The sequence below is a fragment of the Oncorhynchus mykiss genome, chromosome 28, assembly GCF_013265735.2.
Source record: "Oncorhynchus mykiss isolate Arlee chromosome 28, USDA_OmykA_1.1, whole genome shotgun sequence".
Classification (NCBI taxonomy): Eukaryota; Metazoa; Chordata; class Actinopteri; order Salmoniformes; family Salmonidae; genus Oncorhynchus; species Oncorhynchus mykiss.
In genome coordinates this window covers 29,653,138-29,671,637 of record NC_048592.1, presented here as the reverse complement: position 1 = coordinate 29,671,637, position 18,500 = coordinate 29,653,138, and the positions used below count along the sequence as shown (strand labels likewise).

The 18,500-nt window shown below is 42.6% G+C and overlaps 1 protein-coding gene across 1 annotated transcript in view; it reads right to left on the bottom strand.

Moving 5' to 3' along the window:
* Positions 1-9,883: 9,883 nt before the first annotated feature.
* The window catches only part of LOC110508889 (calsyntenin-2), a 251,433-nt gene continuing 242,816 nt past the window's right edge, over positions 9,884-18,500 (bottom strand). The window contains exons 12-17 of the mRNA XM_036966206.1: positions 17,505-17,716; positions 17,202-17,369; positions 16,507-16,652; positions 16,122-16,242; positions 15,461-15,648; positions 9,884-12,691 (exon numbers count right to left, since the gene is read on the bottom strand). Coding sequence (XP_036822101.1) covers positions 12,500-12,691; positions 15,461-15,648; positions 16,122-16,242; positions 16,507-16,652; positions 17,202-17,369; positions 17,505-17,716 — 1,027 coding nt within the window. The 3' untranslated portion in view covers positions 9,884-12,499. The remainder of the gene's footprint in view (positions 12,692-15,460; positions 15,649-16,121; positions 16,243-16,506; positions 16,653-17,201; positions 17,370-17,504; positions 17,717-18,500) is intronic.

Below are 18,500 nucleotides of genomic sequence, written 5' to 3'. Positions count from 1 at the left end.
GAGTTGTAATGGCATTGAAGCTCATCTGGAGGTTTGATAACACAGTGTCCAAAGATGGGCCAGAAGTATACAGAATGGTGTTGTCTGCGTAGAGGTGGATCAGAGAATCACCAGCAGCAAGAGCGACATCATTGATGAATACAGAGAAAAGAGTCGGTCTGAGAATTGAACCCAGTGGCACCCCCATAGAGACTGCCAGAGGTCCGGACAACAGGCCCTACGATTTTACACACTGAACTAGTTGGTGAACCAGGTGAGGCAATCACTTGAGAAACCAAGGCTGTTGAGTGTGCCGATAAGAATGTGGTGATTGACAGAGTCGAAAGCCTTAGCCAGGTCGATGAATACGGCTACACAGTATTGTCCCTTATCGATGGCGGATATGATATCGTTTGGGACCATGAGCGTGGCTGAGGTGCACCCATGACCAGCTCGGAAACAAGATTGCATAGCGGAGAAGGAACAGTAGGATTCAAAATGGTCGGTGATCTATTTGTTAACTTGGCCTTCGAAGACTTTAGAAAGGCAGGGTAGGATAGATATAGTCCTGTAACAGTTTGGGTCTAGAGTATCACCTAATTGGAAGAGGGGGATGACCACGGCAGCGTTCAAATCTTTGGGGATCTCAGACGATACGAAAGAGAGGTTGAACAGGCTAGTGATAGGGGTAGCAAGAATTGCAGCGGGTAATTTTAGAAAGAGAGGGTCCAGCTGATTTGTAGGGGTCCAGATTTTGCAGCTCTTTCAGAACATCAGCTATCTGGATTTGGGTGAAGGAGAAATGGGGAGGCTTGGGACAGTTGCTTTTGGGGATGCAGAGCTGTTGACCAGGGTAGGGGTAGCCAGGTGGAAAGAATGGCCAGCCGTAGAAAAATGCTTATTAAAATGCTCAATTATCGTAGATTTATCGGTGGTGACAGTGTTTCCTAGCCCAGTGCAGTGGGCAGCTGGGAGGAGGTGATCTTAGCCTCCATGGATATTAATTATATGGAGGGTGTACTGTTTCTGTGTTCATGTGTTTGTGTGTTTTATAAAACCTTTGTTTTCCAAATCTTTCCTTGAGACATAAAAAAAAAGATGGAAAGGAAGTTGTGTTGGGGAGAGAGTTGAGTTATTGACTAGGCTGGTGGGGGTTGGGCGTGCAGGCGGCTCGGGCTGTCTCGGCCGTCTGGCTGAAATTTGATATGGATGATCTTAATAAAGACCATCAAAGGTCTTTGTACTTTCTTTGTAAGAGTTGTTCATATGTTAGGCTATTGGTTCAAGGTGCAACACTATTGATTATTGAATTATCATTGATCTAGTTCAGCCTTATCAATCACTTAAACATATTTAAAAATGTTGTTATGTTGTTCTAAATAGAGACGGCTAGAAGGGTCATGGATCATATTAGATTGTGTAGAAATGCAGAAAATTAGCTTTAGATTCCCCCCAAAATGGGAGGAAACCCAGACCCCCCCCTCCAAGTTATGTCCCCCCACTTTTAAAACCAAAGTTGCGCCCCTGGGGAATATAAATAGAAGGATGGTTATTCCAGCCTCAGTCATGAGTAAGGCCCTGGGTTTTCCCTGGTTGTGAAATGGACAGGAAAATCTTGGGACCTTAGACCCTACAAACAGCAGCTGCATACAGGGCTCATAAACTGTAGTAAAATGCCAAAGGTTATTGGACACTATTCAATTCCAGTTGACAGTGGCTGAGCTGTTCTCATTAAAATTAATCTTTGTGTAACATCTGGACCACACATTCTGACAGGACACAAGGGGACCTCTGGCCACTCCTCTGGTCACACTGACGTTGGAAAGACCAGCAACAAGTCCTCCCGGAGGTGTTTACAATTGTGAGAAATATCTTTAAGTGAAACGAGAGACATGTTCAATTCAATACACTTTATTTCTCCTCAAGAGGCCAATTAATGAGGAGTAGAAACACAGATATGAACTGCAGGGAAAGAGGACTGGTAAGAGAGCTGGAGAGAGATGGAGACTGTCAACCTATTTCGACGGTGTCCTGCAAAAAGTCTGGGCTCCACTTGCTCTTTCCTTGTTTGCCGATCCAGTTCATGTATTTTAGTCGTCAACCCCATTTACCCCTCCCTCTCTTTTAAACAATATCTACTTCTGATTAGCCCTCTTTCCATTTTAACTGACACATACCTGCTATTTGGAAAATTTCTCAATATGGAAGTATTGTCAGAGTCGGTGATGTCACTATACCCAATAATGTCTCAAGTCCTACAATTACTCACCAGACATATTGAATAAACACAGCTTCCCCAAACTGGAGAGAACCCAGGTTGCCAAGGAAACTATGTTGAATGTAAGAGAAGGGCAAGAAATAGGATGACAAGGAAACGAGGGGATGCCACGTGTCGATGACAGCGTTGCTATTACGACTAATAGTTCTCATAAGTTGAGAGGTGTGTATATGTTTGTGCTAGAGATAGATAGATATATACTGTAGATAGATAGATTGTGCCTGTGTGTTTGTGCTATGGACAGACAGCCAGCCAGACAGACAAGGGAATTGTTTTGCAACTACTGTTGTCATTTATTTTAATATGGAGGTGTGTTCCAAAACTTCAATGCCAGTTTCATTGGTGTTCTAGTGCCAGTGACACATTTTCACTGGTCTGATTTCACACCAACAAAGCATTCTCGTGCCAACACTCCAGCACACAAGTCACCTTAGTTTGGAACTATGTACTGTGCATTTGGCGTATGTGTTCTCTCTTACAGCACTGGAGAATCTCAAATAAGGTTATCCCCCTTGTTGCCAGGAAGAGAATTTAATGAGATCTAACCTGCCCTGCTTCAGTGAACACACGCATGCACACTCGTAAAAACACACATACCATGTACACACCAAGTACACATAGTTATATACACATGCACTACACTTACACACACACAATTACATAACATTTCAGTTCATTTAATCTGTGTATTTTTACGGTAACACTGTTAAAAGACACCAACCTTCGCCTATGGAATTGTGTAATCATCAACATCACATTTATTTCCACTGAAAACCATTTACACACAAACAAACACAGCTCAGTGCCCTTAGTAGTGAATAGTAGGTGTGTGATTTGTGTGTGTTATGTCCCGTAGATGACATGCACGGCCACTCAAGCTCAGTAATAGATCCCTGTTTTTATGACCTCAGATGAGGCGAGGGACTGTGTGTGTGCAGTATCTGTAAGTGAGTGTGTGTGTGTCTGTGCATATATGTGTGTGCTAATGTGTGTTTGTGTGCTCAGGTGTATGTATGTATATGTGTGCTTGTGTATGTTTGTGTGTGTGTGTGTGCCTGTGTGTGTGCTTGTGTGTTTGTGCATATGTGTGTGTGTGGGTGTGCCTGTTTGTGTGTTTGTGTATATATGTGTTTGTGCACCTGTGTGTGTGCCTGTGTGTGTCCATCCAGTACCCATCCAGGGTCTATCCGTGGGCTCAAGGCATGTGTGTGATGGTGAAGGAATGGTCATAAAAGTTAATAGCTTAATAAATTGTGACCCATAAACGGCAGCTCCGTCCCGGAGGATGAACGGATGTGACGGATTAGACCTGGGACAGGACCTGCACAGGAAAGGACAGAAAGGACACACACACACAAACGGATGGATTGATGGATCAACTGGCCGAGAGACATAGAGATACAGACACAAGGAATCAGGGAACTGTATATAGAGTTCTATTAGAAGTTGTGACTGGTCCTGTGATATATACTGTACTGGCAGTGACGTTAAACCAGAGGAGAGAGGCAGCACTGGATGCCTTTTATAACGGTTTACATAAAACTGCGCTCGGATCCTCTCCCAGCCCAAGAAAGGTAGTGCTCTCCCTCTTCTGGCCTTCTTCGGTAAGTACATCTTTGTATTCTACGCATGCCGACCTTGGAATAGTGAAATATAATCGCTTTGGGGCAATGCTTTGGACTGAACTTTTTTATAAACAGTCAATTGTTCTTTCCAGTGTTACTTTTCAAGTGGACACAAGTCTATTGGATCTAGTAAGAAGTCTATTGGATCTAGTGAGAAGTCTATTGGAGCTAGTGAGAAGTCTATTGGAACTAGTGAGAAGTCTATTGGAGCTAGTGAGAAGTCTATTGGATCTAGTGAGAAGTCTATTGGAGCTAGTGAGAAGTCTATTGGAGCTAGTGAGAAGTCTATTGGAGCTAGTGAGAAGTCTATTGGATCTAGTGAGAAGTCTATTGGATCTAGTGAGAAGTCTATTGGAGCTAGTGAGAAGTCTATTGGAGCTAGTGAGAAGTCTATTGGAGCTAGTGAGAAGTCTATTGGAGCTAGTGAGAAGTCTACTGGAGCTAGTGAGAAGTCTACTGGAGCTAGTGAGAAGTCTACTGGAGCTAGTGAGAATTCTATTGGAGCTAGTGAGAATTCTACTGGAGCTAGTGAGAAGTCTACTGGAGCTAGTGAGAAGTCTACTGGAGCTAGTGAGAAGTCTACTGGAGCTAGTGAGAAGTCTACTGGAGCTAGTGAGAAGTCTACTGGAGCTAGTGAGAAGTCTACTGGAGCTAGTGAGAAGTCTACTGGAGCTAGTGAGAAGTCTACTGGAGCTAGTGAGAAGTCTGTGTGTCTGTGTGGAGCTGTAAAAAGAAAAAAGGGGGGGGGGGGGGGAAAGGTAGGAACAAATCGAACTGAAGAGGGATATATTATGCATTTGAAAACTATTCAGACCCCTTAACTTTTTCCACATTTTGTTACATTACAGCCTTATTCTAAAATTGATTTATTAAAAATAAAAAACAGAAATACCTTATTTGCGTAAGTATTCAGACCCTTTGCTATGAGACTCGAAATTGAGCTCAGGTGCATCCTGTTTCCATTGATCATCTTTGAGATGTTTCTACAACTTGATTGGAGTCCACCTGTGGTAAATTAAATTTATTGGACATGATTTGGAAAGGCTCAAACCTGTCTATATAAGGTCCCACAGTTGACAGTGCATGTCAAAGCAAAAACCAAGCCATGAGGTCGAAGGAATTGTCTGTAGAGCTTCGAAATCTGTGGAAGGTACCAAAACATTTCTTGAAGAACTGAAGGTCCCCAAGAACACAGTGGCCTCCATCATTCTTAAATGTAAGAAGTTTGGAGCCACCAAGAATCTTCTTAGATCCATGCTGCCTAGCCAAACTGGTGACCAAGAACCCGATGCTCACTCTAACAGAGCTCCAGAGTTCCTCTGTGGAGATGGGAGAGCCTTCCAGAAGGACAACCATCCATGCAGCACTCCACCAATCAGGCCTTTATAGTAGTGGCGGAAGCCACTCCTCAGTAAAAGGCACATGACAGTCAGCTTGGAGTTTGCCAAAAGGCACCTAAAGGACTCTGACCATGAGAAACGAGATTCTCTGTTCTCATGAAACCAAGACTGAACTCTTTGGCCTGAATGCCGAGCATCATGCTGTGAGGATGTTTTTCAGTGGCAGGGACTGGGAGACTAGTCAGGATCAAGGGAAAGATGAACGGAGCCAAGTAAAGAGAGATCCTTGATGAAAGCCTGCTCCAGAGTGCTCATGACCTCAGACTGGGGCAAAGGTTCACCTTCCAACAGGACAACGAACCTAAGCTAGCAGCCAAGACAACGCAGGAGTGGCTTCGGCACAAGTCTCGGAGTAGCCTTGAGTGGCCCAGCCAGAGCCCGGACATGAACCGATCAAACATCTCTGGAGAGACCTGAAAATAGCTGTGCAGCGACACTCCCCATCCAACCTGAAAGAGCTTGAGAGGATCTGCAGAGAAGAATGGGAGAAACTCCCCAAATACAGGTGTGCCAAGCTTGTAGCGTCATACCCAAGAAGACTTGAGGCTGTATTCGCTGCCAAAGCTGCTTCAACAAAGTACTGAGTAAAGGGTCTGAATACTTATGTAAATGAGATATTTATGTTTTTTATTTTTAATACATTTGCAGGAATGTATTAATGTCTGTTTTTGCTTTGTCATTATGGGGTATTGTGTGTAGATTGATGAGAGGAAAAAAAAAATTAAACAATTTTAGAATAAGGCTGTAACGTTACAAAATGTGGAAAAAGTCAAGAGGTCTCAACACTTTTCATAATGCACCGTATTTTATTTGGATGTTGTAGCGTCACTTGCATTTGTGAGGGATAACTTGGCTATAACTGTGGTCTTGGTAGGCCCTCAACTTCATACTACCTGTGCAGTGAGTTATGGGAACATATACAGTGGGGCAAAAAACGTATTTAGTCAGCCACCAATTGTGCAAATTCTCCCACTTAAAAAGATGAGAGAGGCCTGTAATTTTCATCATAGGTACACAAAATCCAGAAAATCACATTGTAGGATTTTTCATGAATTTATTTGCAAATTATGGTGGAAAATAAGTATTTGGTCACCTACAAACAAGCAAGATTTCTGGCTCTCACAGACCTGTAACTTCTTCTTTAAGAGGCTCCTCTGTCCTCCACTCGTTGTCTGTATTAATGGCACCTGTTTGAACTTGTTATCAGTATAAAAGACACCTGTCCACAACCTCAAACAGTCACACTCCAAACTCCACTATGGCCAAGACCAAAGAGCTGTCAAAGGTGCCCTGCACCAGGCTGGGAAGACTGAATCTGCAATAGGTAAGCAGCTTGGTTTGAAGAAATCAACTGTGGGAGCAATTATTAGGAAATGGAAGACATACAAGACCACTGATAATCTCCCTCGATCTGGGGCTCCACGCAATATCTCACCCTGTGGGGTCAAAATGATCACAAGAACGGTGAGCAAAAATCCCAGAACCACACAGGGGGACCTAGTGAATGACCTGCAGAGAGCTGGGACCAAAGTAACAAAGTCTGCCATCAGTAACACACTACGCCGCCAGGGACTCAAATCCTGCAGTGCCAGACGTGTCCCCCTGCTTAAGCCAGTACATGTCCAGGCCCGTCTAAAGTTTGCTAGAGAGCATTTGGATGATCCAGAAGAAGATTGGGAGAATGTCATATGGTCAGATGAAACCAAAATATAACTTTTTGGTAAAAACTCAACTCGTCGTGTTTGGAGGACACAGAATGCTGAGTTGCATCCAAAGAACACCATACCTACTGTGAAGCATGGGGGTGGAAACATCATGCTTTGGGGCTGTTTTTCTGCAAAGGGACCAGGACGACTGATCTGTGTAAAGGAAAGAATGAATGGGGCCATGTACCGTGAGATTGAGTGAAAACCTCCTTCCATCAGCAAGGGCATTGAAGATGAAACGTGGCTGGGTCTTTCAGCATGACAATGATCCCAAACACACCGCCCGGGCAATGAAGGAGTGGCTTCGTAAGAAGCATTTCAAGGTCCTGGAGTGGCCTAGCCAGTCTCCAGATCTCAACCCCATAGAAAATCTTTGGAGGGAGTTGAAAGTCTGTGTTGCCCAGCAACAGCCCCAAAACATCACTGCTCTAGAGGAGATCTGCATGGAGGAATGGGCCAAAATACCAGCAACAGTGTGTGAAAACCTTGTGAAGACTTACAGAAAACGTTTGACCTCTGTCATTGCCAACAAAGGGTATATAACAAAGTATTGAGATAAACTTTTGTTATTGACCAAATACTTATTTTCCACCATAATTTACAATTAAATGAATAAAAAATTCTACAATGTGATTTTCTGGATTTTTTTTCCTTCTAATTTTGTCTGTCATAGTTGAAGTGTACCCATGATGAAAACTACAGGCCCATCATCTTTTTAAGTGGGAGAACTTGCACAATTGGTGGCTGACTAAATACTTTTTTGCCCCACTGTATGCTCTTGGGTCGACTTCATCTCTGTTACCTCAATGACTTTAGATGTATCTCTCGTCTATGGTCGTTTACATTGGTGAGGCTGAGAGATGAGTTATTAGTTAGAAAAGGAAGACAAGGACAAAGCCATTGGCCATGCAGGCAGCATGCTTCATAATAACACTGGTTGTGCCTCATCATTGGGCTTTAACAGCCCACTAATACAAATGCAATTAACCTCAACGACCATCAAGGGGATACAGTAATTGACTGTTAACATTTGCTGTCTGGCCAAGGTTTTGGAGTTTCTAATTAACATTATCAGTAATGATGCGATTAGGCTGCGGCTCCCGCCACAATGAAAACAACCGAGAAGCTGTAATGTAATTATTTTTCAAGATGTAGCCTACAAAGCATCATCTATGAGGCTGAGATCTCATCATTCCTTTTTTTGGCTGTGTTTATTGTTGTAAAACTTCCGTCTGCCTCATTGTGCTTGCTAGTATAGGCCGAATGCTTTCTCTCATGACTATAATGATATTCACAGGAATGATGATGCACTACTGTGCTCACCTGTATTTCTCTGTATAAGCAACTTTTGAAATGCATGTCTTTTTATTGTACCATACTGTATATGAAAATAAAAAATATTTCTATGAAAGATTCATTGAAAGACATGCATAGAAAAGAGAACATTGGAGCAGGTGAGATTATGTAATTCTTAGTCCAGTCACCTTGTTTTTAACCTCAGCGGTGTCGTCGCCAAGGCTATCGGTGCTGAGCTGTGAAAAATGTATATTTTTAAAATGAATACACACCTCGCAATCTCCTGTTCCCTCACTGAAACAGTGGCTCCATAATGGGAGCCAATAAAACGTGAGAACAGTACGGGCCCCGGGTGTGAGGGTTCTTCAGGAATATCTAGCAGTAATTGAGCTCGCAGGTCTGGCAGAATTTCACTGCTCGCCTGCCCATGTGGCACAAACCACAAAGGGACTTCCTCCCCCCTGGTTGACTCTGTCTCACAGCCATATCATTCTGCTCTGTCAGGTGCTGGAGGACATGTCCTACCAGTGGGAAGTCCCACTCTGAAGAGGGTAGGTTGGGAAACAGTTTGTGGCACTCTGGGCATTGGCCGTGTGACTGCGCGTCCTCACAGTAGCAATCCCTTTCAACGGTGCTCATGCACAGGTCACATGTGAAGTGGCCACAGAGGAGAGGGAATATTCTGTGGAGGCCTTTGGCACATGATGGGCAGTGTAGGTGAGAGACTATAGCATGGGCAAAAATTTTCTCATTGCGAGTTGTTGATGCACAAGATGCTGGCAATCTGAGCTGAAATTGAAATGCAGCCCATCTATTTATGTAGGCTGTTTTTCATGAAAAAGCCTACAGCTTCAAACAAGATCCACATTCAGTATAATTTTTTTATATTTTTAACTTAAAATGTAACCTTTATTTAACTAGGCAAGTCAGTTAAGAACAAATTCTTATTTACAATGACAGCCTACCCCAGCCAAACCCGGACAACGCTGTGCCAATTGTGCGCCGCCTTATGGGACTCCCAATCACGGTCGGATGTGATACAGTCTGGATTCGAACCAGGGACTGTAGTGACCCCTCTTGCATTGAGATGCAGTGCCTTAGACCGGAAGCCCATTCATTATTTTAGAATGAAGGAGCGGGGGACCGGTGGGCGATGTGTTCATGGGCGAGGGACGAGCGGTACCAACTTTGGAGAAAACTGAACTGTATGTAAATACTCCGCAAGATCGCATTTTTATATAAGCGCACTATTTTCCAAACCCTATTGAATTGGCTGTTGATACCTAGCTCAACCTAGCTTGCTTGCTAGCACCAATATTAGGGTACTAAGGGGTAACTAGCCCCCCCTGAGAACAATGTCTAATTGCTAACACAAAAAATCAACGTTTGTAACTCTCTTATGGTCTGCTATTGCACAATTCTAATTTGTACCTGTACGTCACAAATAAAGCTATCTCCAGTCAAATTGGAGCAGAGTCGTACTGTAAAATGTAGCCTATCAAATTCCTTATACAATTCTAGGCGTACTAGGTTATGAGGCAGCCAGACAGGACATCACACATTATTGTCCTCACATATAGAGAGAAGACACATATACTGTAGATTCTAAAACAAGTCTTTATTGGTCAATGTACAGAAAGTGCTGCTGTGACCACCAAAGAGAAGAAGAAAAAAACTTTACAAAAACAAAAATAAATGAAACATATATATAAAATAACTGTCTTTAACTGTTTTGACACAGTTTATATGCAAAAGTTTATTTTTACTCCTCTATGACACATTTGGTGTAAAGATGGGGTGAAACAAGGCAATGGGAAAGGCTCGTCTCACGATGATGACATCACAACCACAGGCATTAAGGCCGACGGGGAAGAGTTCTAACCACTGCTACAGACATAAACATGTAACGGATGCAGAGTTTAGAGTGGCATTCTGGGAAAATCAAGGGGTCAGAAAGGAGTTGGCTAGATTCAGCTACAGCAGCCCTGTTACAGGCCACCAGAGAATGAGAGGATCAATAGTTTCTGGTTTCTTACAGTGGCACTCCTGACAGAGGTGGTTTATCATAGAACAACAACAACATGAGAGGGTATCTCAATAGTCAGAAGTGGATTCCTCTCTTTGTCTCCTTTCCTTAATCTGTATGGACATGAAGTGAGCTGGTGAAAGCAAAATTTGGGTAGGCAATGGAACCCATCAGTTTGCTTTCACCTTACCGGTGTTTTCGATGGACATGTGAAGGAAAGGAGACAAGGTGAAGAAGACAATTCAGCCCTTTGAGATGCACCCAGGCAGCCCATTTTGGGGTTTTCCACTAATTGGTCATTTGACCAATCATATCTTTTCATATCAGATATTTTTCAGAGCTGATCTGATTGGTCAAAATACCAATCAATATATATACAATGATTTAACACAGAAATTCCACAAGTGTTGAAAGGTGCCATGTGCAGAAATTGCTCCATTTCCTGGTTTCTAAAATGTGCCTAATTTCATTGTGAAGAGAATCATTTTACCATCTAAACCGCTTTGAAATGTATTTTCCATAACCAAACATATCGTATTTTCAGCTGTTTGAAGCTGGTGTACAAAACCACAAGCAAAAGATGCAAAAACAAAACTTAAGAACGGGAAGCATAGAAAAAGTGCACATAGAACTGAACTACCACTTCTTAGACTTGCTTTCAATGAATGACAGCTCCATAACTCATATTTCTATGTGAATTTGGTTGTGTCCCCAAAAATGGGCTGCCTGTGTAAAGACAGCCAAAGAGAATGTGATAAATTGTCTCTGCCCAGGCTAAAAATGCCAACCTGTCAAACCGAGAATAGGGATTTTGTATGATGTTGCCCCCAGGTGGTGACTAAAGGGATAGTTCACCCCAAAATGATCTGTCAGACCCATACTCCTTGTTTTAAACAACACATGGCATGAAACATTTACACAACTTATGGACTTTATACCACTTTTGATGTATAAAAACAACGGACAAACTTTATTATGGGGTTAACTATCCTGTTAAGTGTCTATTCTCAGGCCCTCATCTCAGCCTAAGAAGTAGATGGACACAAGTCAACGGCAAATACAGATAGAGGCATGACCATGAGTGCTGATCTAAGGTCAGTTTTGCATTTTCCTTTCTAACGGTTAAAGTTAGGTGAAGGAGGGTAAGCTGATCCTAGATCTGTGGTTAGGAGAAACTCAACTACTCAAAATGCCCTGCCTCTGATGCAAGCAAGTTTAAACATACAGTTTGAGGAGAGGTAGGTGGGAGACAAGGGGCTCGATTCAATCCGTAGCGCTGAAGATCTGCGCTATAGTGCGATTGGTAAAGGTAATTGAGCCATCCTATGCAGCGTTGAATGCAAACTCTGCGAACATTGCCTTTACATATGTTGCGTGTTGAAGCGCAGGTCTTCAACGCCACGGATTGAACCAGGCCCAAGGTGAATGATAGTTCAGCTACACTACTTGCTATATTCACGAGGGATTTATAAAAACATACAGGAACTTCTCTTGGTTTCATATGTCCAAGAACATGAACCAGGCAGACAAAGAAAAATGAGACTATCAAAAATGTTCAAAATTAGTTTTGTAAATACATTGGCTCTTAAAATACCTTAAATAAATTAAATATGCTAATGATAATTTGTAAGTCCGTTTTTCAGAAGACCTCAAATATATTTCCAAGATTTCAAATGAATGAAATACAATCTCAAAATCCAAAGAAATGCATAATTTTGTATTAATGCAAAAGAAGGTATTTACAATGAATGCATTCAACGATCTTTTTGTATTAGTAACTCAACAGCAATTGAGGAAGATAAGAGGAAAATGTGCTGTCCAATGTTTCGTGTCCAAACCCAGAAATAATGAAACACAGATGAACGAGCCATTGGATATAAGGTGGAAATGTGCTTATGCAACTGAATTTTCAATTGGCCCTACCTATTGTGTTGTCAATGATGGTTTTAAATAGGAACAAGTAGTTACACCAAAATATGAGAAAATAAGCTCCACTGGTTAGTCAGAAAACAATGAAACCTTTTGTGTGTAATGCCTTATTTTGACCAGAAGAGAGCGACATTGGACATAAAACATTGGACAGTGGCAAACTTGATGGGTAGCTGTTTTCACAACTGATTGACTGACTCAGCAAATTCTGTATATGTAAGTGTGTGTGTGTGTATGTGCATGTCCGCATGCGTGAAAGATTAATATGTTATCGAAGAGCTATCCCATTCCAGCTTGCTCTTCAGCTTGCTCTCCTTCACTTCCTTCTCGTCGTCCTCCTCTTCCTCTGTTTCATCACTGTCATCAGACTCTGCACTCGTGATGTCGCCTGCCTGTTCATCTTCCTCTTCCTCATTTACCTCCTCCTCCACCGTCTGAGGCTCTCTGACGTTCTACGGGAAAGAACACAGTGGAACACACTTTAAAAATACTGTAATATAAGGGCGTGTCTGTAAAAACATCCAAAATGACTCATTCAAGGCAGAGAGTTGGGGCACTCAACGAAAATGGTAGAGATTTATTTATTTTTGCTCACTTGAATCCATTGTTCAGGATGAGAAGTACAGGTGAATGACATGATGTCAAGCTGACATCTTCCTCAGTGTTACCTGCATTGCACTTAGCTCCTATTTATAGCCTAGTGGTTTACTGAGACACAGCAATGTAAATAACATGATTCAAGGTGAATGGCAAATAATAGCACAAAATAATAATAGGAACAATCTTAGACACCATGGATCCTAAGATTTAGGGTAATAGAAAGTGAATAATAATTACCCTACATGTTTTAGGGTCTCTGTACCGCTGCTTTCACAGACAACCAAATATTTGTGTTACAGAAGGAATTTTAAATGGATTACATTTAGATTGTTGAATTTTTACCACTGACATTTTTTTTTTTACCAATTAATTAAAAATGAAAAGCTGAAATGTCTTCAGTCAGTAAGTATTCAACCCCTTTGTTATGGCAAGCCTAAATAAGTTCAGGAGTAAAAATGTGCTTCATAAATTGCATGGATTTTTTGAATGACTCTCTGTACCCCAAATACAATTAATGACCTGTAAGGTCCCTCAGTCGAGCAGTGAGTTTCAAACACAAAGGCCAGGGAGTTTTTTTTATGCCTCGCACCTATTGGTAAATGGTGACTTTAAAACATTTACAGAATTCAATGTCTGCGATAGGAGAAAGTAAGAGTGGAAGGAAGCCTGTACAGAATAAAAATATTCCAAAACATGCATCCTGTTTGCACTAAAGTAATACTGCAAAAAATGTGGCAAAGCAATTCACCTTTTGTCCTGAATACAAAGTGTTATGTTTGGGGCAAATCCAATACAACACATTACTGAGTACCACTTTCCATATTTTCAAGCATAGTGGTGGCTGTATCATGTTATGGGTATGCTTATAATCGTTAAGGACTGGGTCATTTTTCAGGATTAAAAAAGAAGTGGAATGGAGATAAGCACAGGCAAAATCCTAGAGGAAAACCTGGTTCTCTCTGCTTTCCACCAGACACTGGGAGATTAATTCACCTTTCAGCAGAACAATTACCTAAAACATAAGGCCAAATCTACACTGGAGTTGTTTACCAAGAAGACAGTGAATGTTCCTGAGTGGCCGAGGTACAGTTTTAATCTACTTGAAGATCTATGGCAAAACTTGAAAATGGCTGTCTAGCAATGATCAACAACCAATTTGACAGAGCTTTGTTAATGAGCTAGAAACTTACTGTTTAAGAAGGTTTGAATCCTAAGCAACTTGCATACACATTGTTTGAAGTACAATAGACCGACATAGCTACTGTAGTAGGTCAAAGCTGTGTGCTGGAAAACCTTGGAAGAGCATGGGTGGAATAGGCATTGTGGTGCTGGAAAACCTTGGTAGAGCATGGGTGGAATAGGCATTGTGGTGCTGGAAAACCTTGGTAGAGCATGGGTGGAATAGGCATTGTGGTGCTCACTTGAATTTACTTTATTTTTCGGCTTCAAACCAATGCTTACTTCTCACCAATCACCAACACCTTGAATTAGTCTTTGACAGTTTTTTCTTGGCAAGCCATGGTTGAATTTCTGTCATTGTTGTCGAGCACCCCTCCTATTTATATGTTTGTTGTTGTGCGGAGGCCTACCTGAACACTTAAAAGCTATAGATCAGAAATAATTGATAATATAACTTATCAATGGACAAAAATAATGTCCTTGCTACAAAACCCAAACCCTAAATATAATACCAAAACAGGTTTGACGTAATAAATGTAATGAAACACATCAACCCCTAGCCATTCCACTAGACCAATAGTAGGCCTAATCAATCATTCAACCCCTAGCCATTCCACTAGACCAATAGTAGGCCTAATCAATCATTCAACCCCTAGCCATTCCACTAGACCTAGAGTAGGCCTAATCAATCATTCAACCCCTAGCCATTCCACTAGACCTAGAGTAGGCCTAATCAATCATTCAACCCCTAGCCATTCCACTAGACCTAGAGTAGGCCTAATCAATCATTCAACCCCTAGCCAATCCACTAGACCTAGAGTAGGCCTAATCAATCATTCAACCCCTAGCCATTCCACTAGACCAATAGTAGGCCTAATCAATCATTCAACCCCTAGCCATTCCACTAGACCAATAGTAGGCCTAATCAATCATTCAACCCCTAGCCATTCCACTAGACCTAGAGTAGGCCTAATCAATCATTCAACCCCTAGCCATTCCACTAGACCTAGAGTAGGCCTAATCAATCATTCAACCCCTAGCCATTCCACTAGACCTAGAGTAGGCCTAATCAATCATTCAACCCCTAGCCATTCCACTAGACCTAGAGTAGGCCTAATCAATCATTCAACCCCTAGCCATTCCACTAGACCTAGAGTAGGCCTAATCAATCATTCAACCCCTAGCCATTCCACTAGACCTAGAGTAGGCCTAATCAATCATTCAACCCCTAGCCAATCCACTAGACCTAGAGTAGGCCTAATCAATCATTCAACCCCTAGCCAATCCACTAGACCTAGAGTAGGCCTAATCAATCATTCAACCCCTTCACATATTCAGTCAATTCAATAGGTCTCAACAATTCAGATTTTCACAAGTGCCTTTGAATTGATTTTAGTTGACAATGCCTTCTCTGGGAATTCCTTTGTGTAATGTCCTCTCACCTCCATAGGGTTGACTGTGATGGTGAGGGTGGAGTCGTCCCAGTCCATCTCTGGGTCCTTGGCTTCATCCTCCTCACTCTTGGAGCTGTCCTGGTGGGTACTGTGGAGCCTGTAGATGCCTAGCACCACTATACACACCAGGGCGGCGATACAGATCACTACCACGACTGTGGCAGCTGGAGGGGTGCCTGTGGGGGGAGAAATGTGTTTAAAAGATAAGTTCATCTGAAATTACAAAATCACTTCACTGTTTCATTACATTGAAAGTAGTGTATATTAGTATTATTAATGTAATATAAAAAAAAGTATGGAGGGACTGGCTTTCTGTTCTTGTGGTAAAACCGTAGAAATCTGCTGCCACATTCTTTCCATTGAGTTGTGTCTCTACACTCGGTTCTCTCTGTACACAATAGGGCAGAGATTCCCAGTTCCTCTGCCATGTGCTCTGTCCTCCCTACCCTTGGGAGGATCACTCAGTCCTGTGTATGTGTGTGTGTGTTTGCCTGTGTGTGACCCTGAGAGAGGGAGACAGAGACAGCATGTGTCTGTATGATCTGAAGGCTTAGCCTAATCTGGATCCCCCTCCAGTTCAACCAAACACACCCTCAGGTCTTCACCGTGTGTGTGTGTGTGTGTGCGTGCGAACTGCTGGGTGCCTTACCTGAGATGTGGGAATTGACAGAGTGCACCATCAGTGGATGATGCACTGACCGCATGTACTGGGATTGGACAGCCATGTGATTGACATGCTCTACGGGTGCTGCGTTGTGAACGAGGCTAACCTGAGGGCGGGACAAAGAACATATCAGTCAGTATGGAGATGACACTGATGCAGACAAAGACAGACAGGGATAAAGGGTAAATGGGGCTGGGTGATAAGTGATGGTGCAGAAATGTGGCGAGAAAGAGTGTTCAGGAGTGTGAGAAAAGGAGAGAGAGGTGTTAAAATAGGTATGAAGACAGAAGAGAGGCAGTGGTGGAAATATGAGAGAATAGAATGTGTGAGTGGGGGTGAAGTAGAAAAGAGAAAAAGTTTCATCCCTGACCTCCAAGTTAAACTCATTACTGGTGTAGCGTCCATTGAGCTCAGAGCAGGTGAGCCTGAACCTCCTGTTACTCAGGGTCGCCGGGCGCCAGTTCCTGTAGCGCACCTGCCTGAGGGCCTCCTCATAATGGGCCATGGAGTCCACACCTAGGGAAAAAGACAGGAGAAAAGGCATTATTACCAAGGGTGTTCCTGGTGTTCCCAACCAAATATAGATGGTGTCCCCCAGGGCTCAGCACTGGGCCCAGTGTTTTTCTCAAGACACTAATATAAATATCTTGACCTCAATCCCATAGAAAATTTGTGGGCAGAACTGAAAAAGCGTGTGCGAGCAAGGAGGCTTACAAACCTGACTCCGTTACACCAGCTCTGTGAGGAGGAATGGGCCAAAATTCACCCAACTTATTGTGGGAAGCTTGTGGAAAGCTACCCGAAACGTTTCACCTAAGTTAAACAATTTAAAGGCAATGCTACCAAATTGAGTGTATGTAAACTTCTGACCCACTGGGAATGTGATGAAATAAATAAAAGCAGAAATAATCACTCTACTATTATTCTGACATTTCACATTCTTAAAATAAAGTGGTGATCCTAACTGACCTAAGACAGGGATGTTTTACTCTGATTAAATGTCAGGAATTGTGAAAATGTATTTGGCTAAGGTGTATGTAAACTTCCGACTTCAACTACACGTACCATATATGGATATTCCTGAGGTGGAGTTCGTGGCGTCCAGGTGTTTCCCCATTAGAGAGCTGTGGTGAATCTCCAGACTCTCTTGCTCCGGGTTGAGCTCCTCTCCGATCACCAGGACATCACAGTAATCCAGGTTGTGCATCGCCTCCAGAACACCAGGCCTGTAGACTACACACATACACACAAACGCACACAAAATCAAACACAGACATGGATGCACAAACACACGCTTTTACAACTTGACTACTTGGGATCACATCATGCTGATCAACATGTATCCACGGTATCCGGCCCCTCATCCACCTGCGCTGAATGGCACACCGTCACCCTTGGTTACAGTGCTGGTGATGCGCAGCTCCTTGAAGGGTGCCACGCCCATGGCTCCACGCAGGTCGGCGGCAGGCCTGACGAGTTGATCTGAACCAGCGATGGTGATCCGTGGCTCGCTGGGTGGCAGGACCATTACTAAAGCCTTAATGTCTGGGATGGAGATGCATATGTCCTCCCCGAAACACCTGAGCTCCCAGGAGGAGAAGAGAAAAGTAGTAGAAAATAGAGATAGACATTAGTGTATTGACAGATGATGCAAAAAGTGCACCGTGTTTTCCCTCAGGTCACGATTGTTCAGGGCAGTTTTTGTAGATAATTGGCCTACAGATAAGGAACAAGAAGGTAAGAGAGATTAGGGGAACATAATTGCCATTTGATACTGGAATCAGAATAAATTGCATTGTGTGGCACCATTAATGAGAGCTTTCAACCAAGAGGACACAGCCTAAATACTCTTTCTGGTCCTGGTAATGAATGACTTGGCACTTTTAATTTTAATTTCAGAGATCAGAGACAGTTACTGTAAAGACAGATTGTGATAGAGGCAACTGTGAAAGTGGACATCAAATTGTTTTTGCAAGTGGTCTCTGTTGGCAACAAACTCTACAGCTTTTCAGAATATTTGGGAGTGAGTGATGTGCTTTTGAGACAGATGGCTCGAAACTGCCTATTTCCAATAACATACACTTTCACATTTGTATACTAATTATCACATTTTCTCATCAACACAATTTAACACTTTCTCAGCAAACGGTTAACATGAAAACCCCAAACAAAGAAACATTTGAATGTTATATTTCTACATTCACTGTACCTACCTCCTACACACTTGTGCCTAGGGGTAAGGGCTTAGGGGCTAGGAGTTGTTTCTGGATTTGACATTCTCTCCAACACCTTTCACAGTTACTACTGTTTAAGTAGTCCTCAGACGAAGTTGCCCCTAGTCACTGATTTAAGATCAATTTTTCA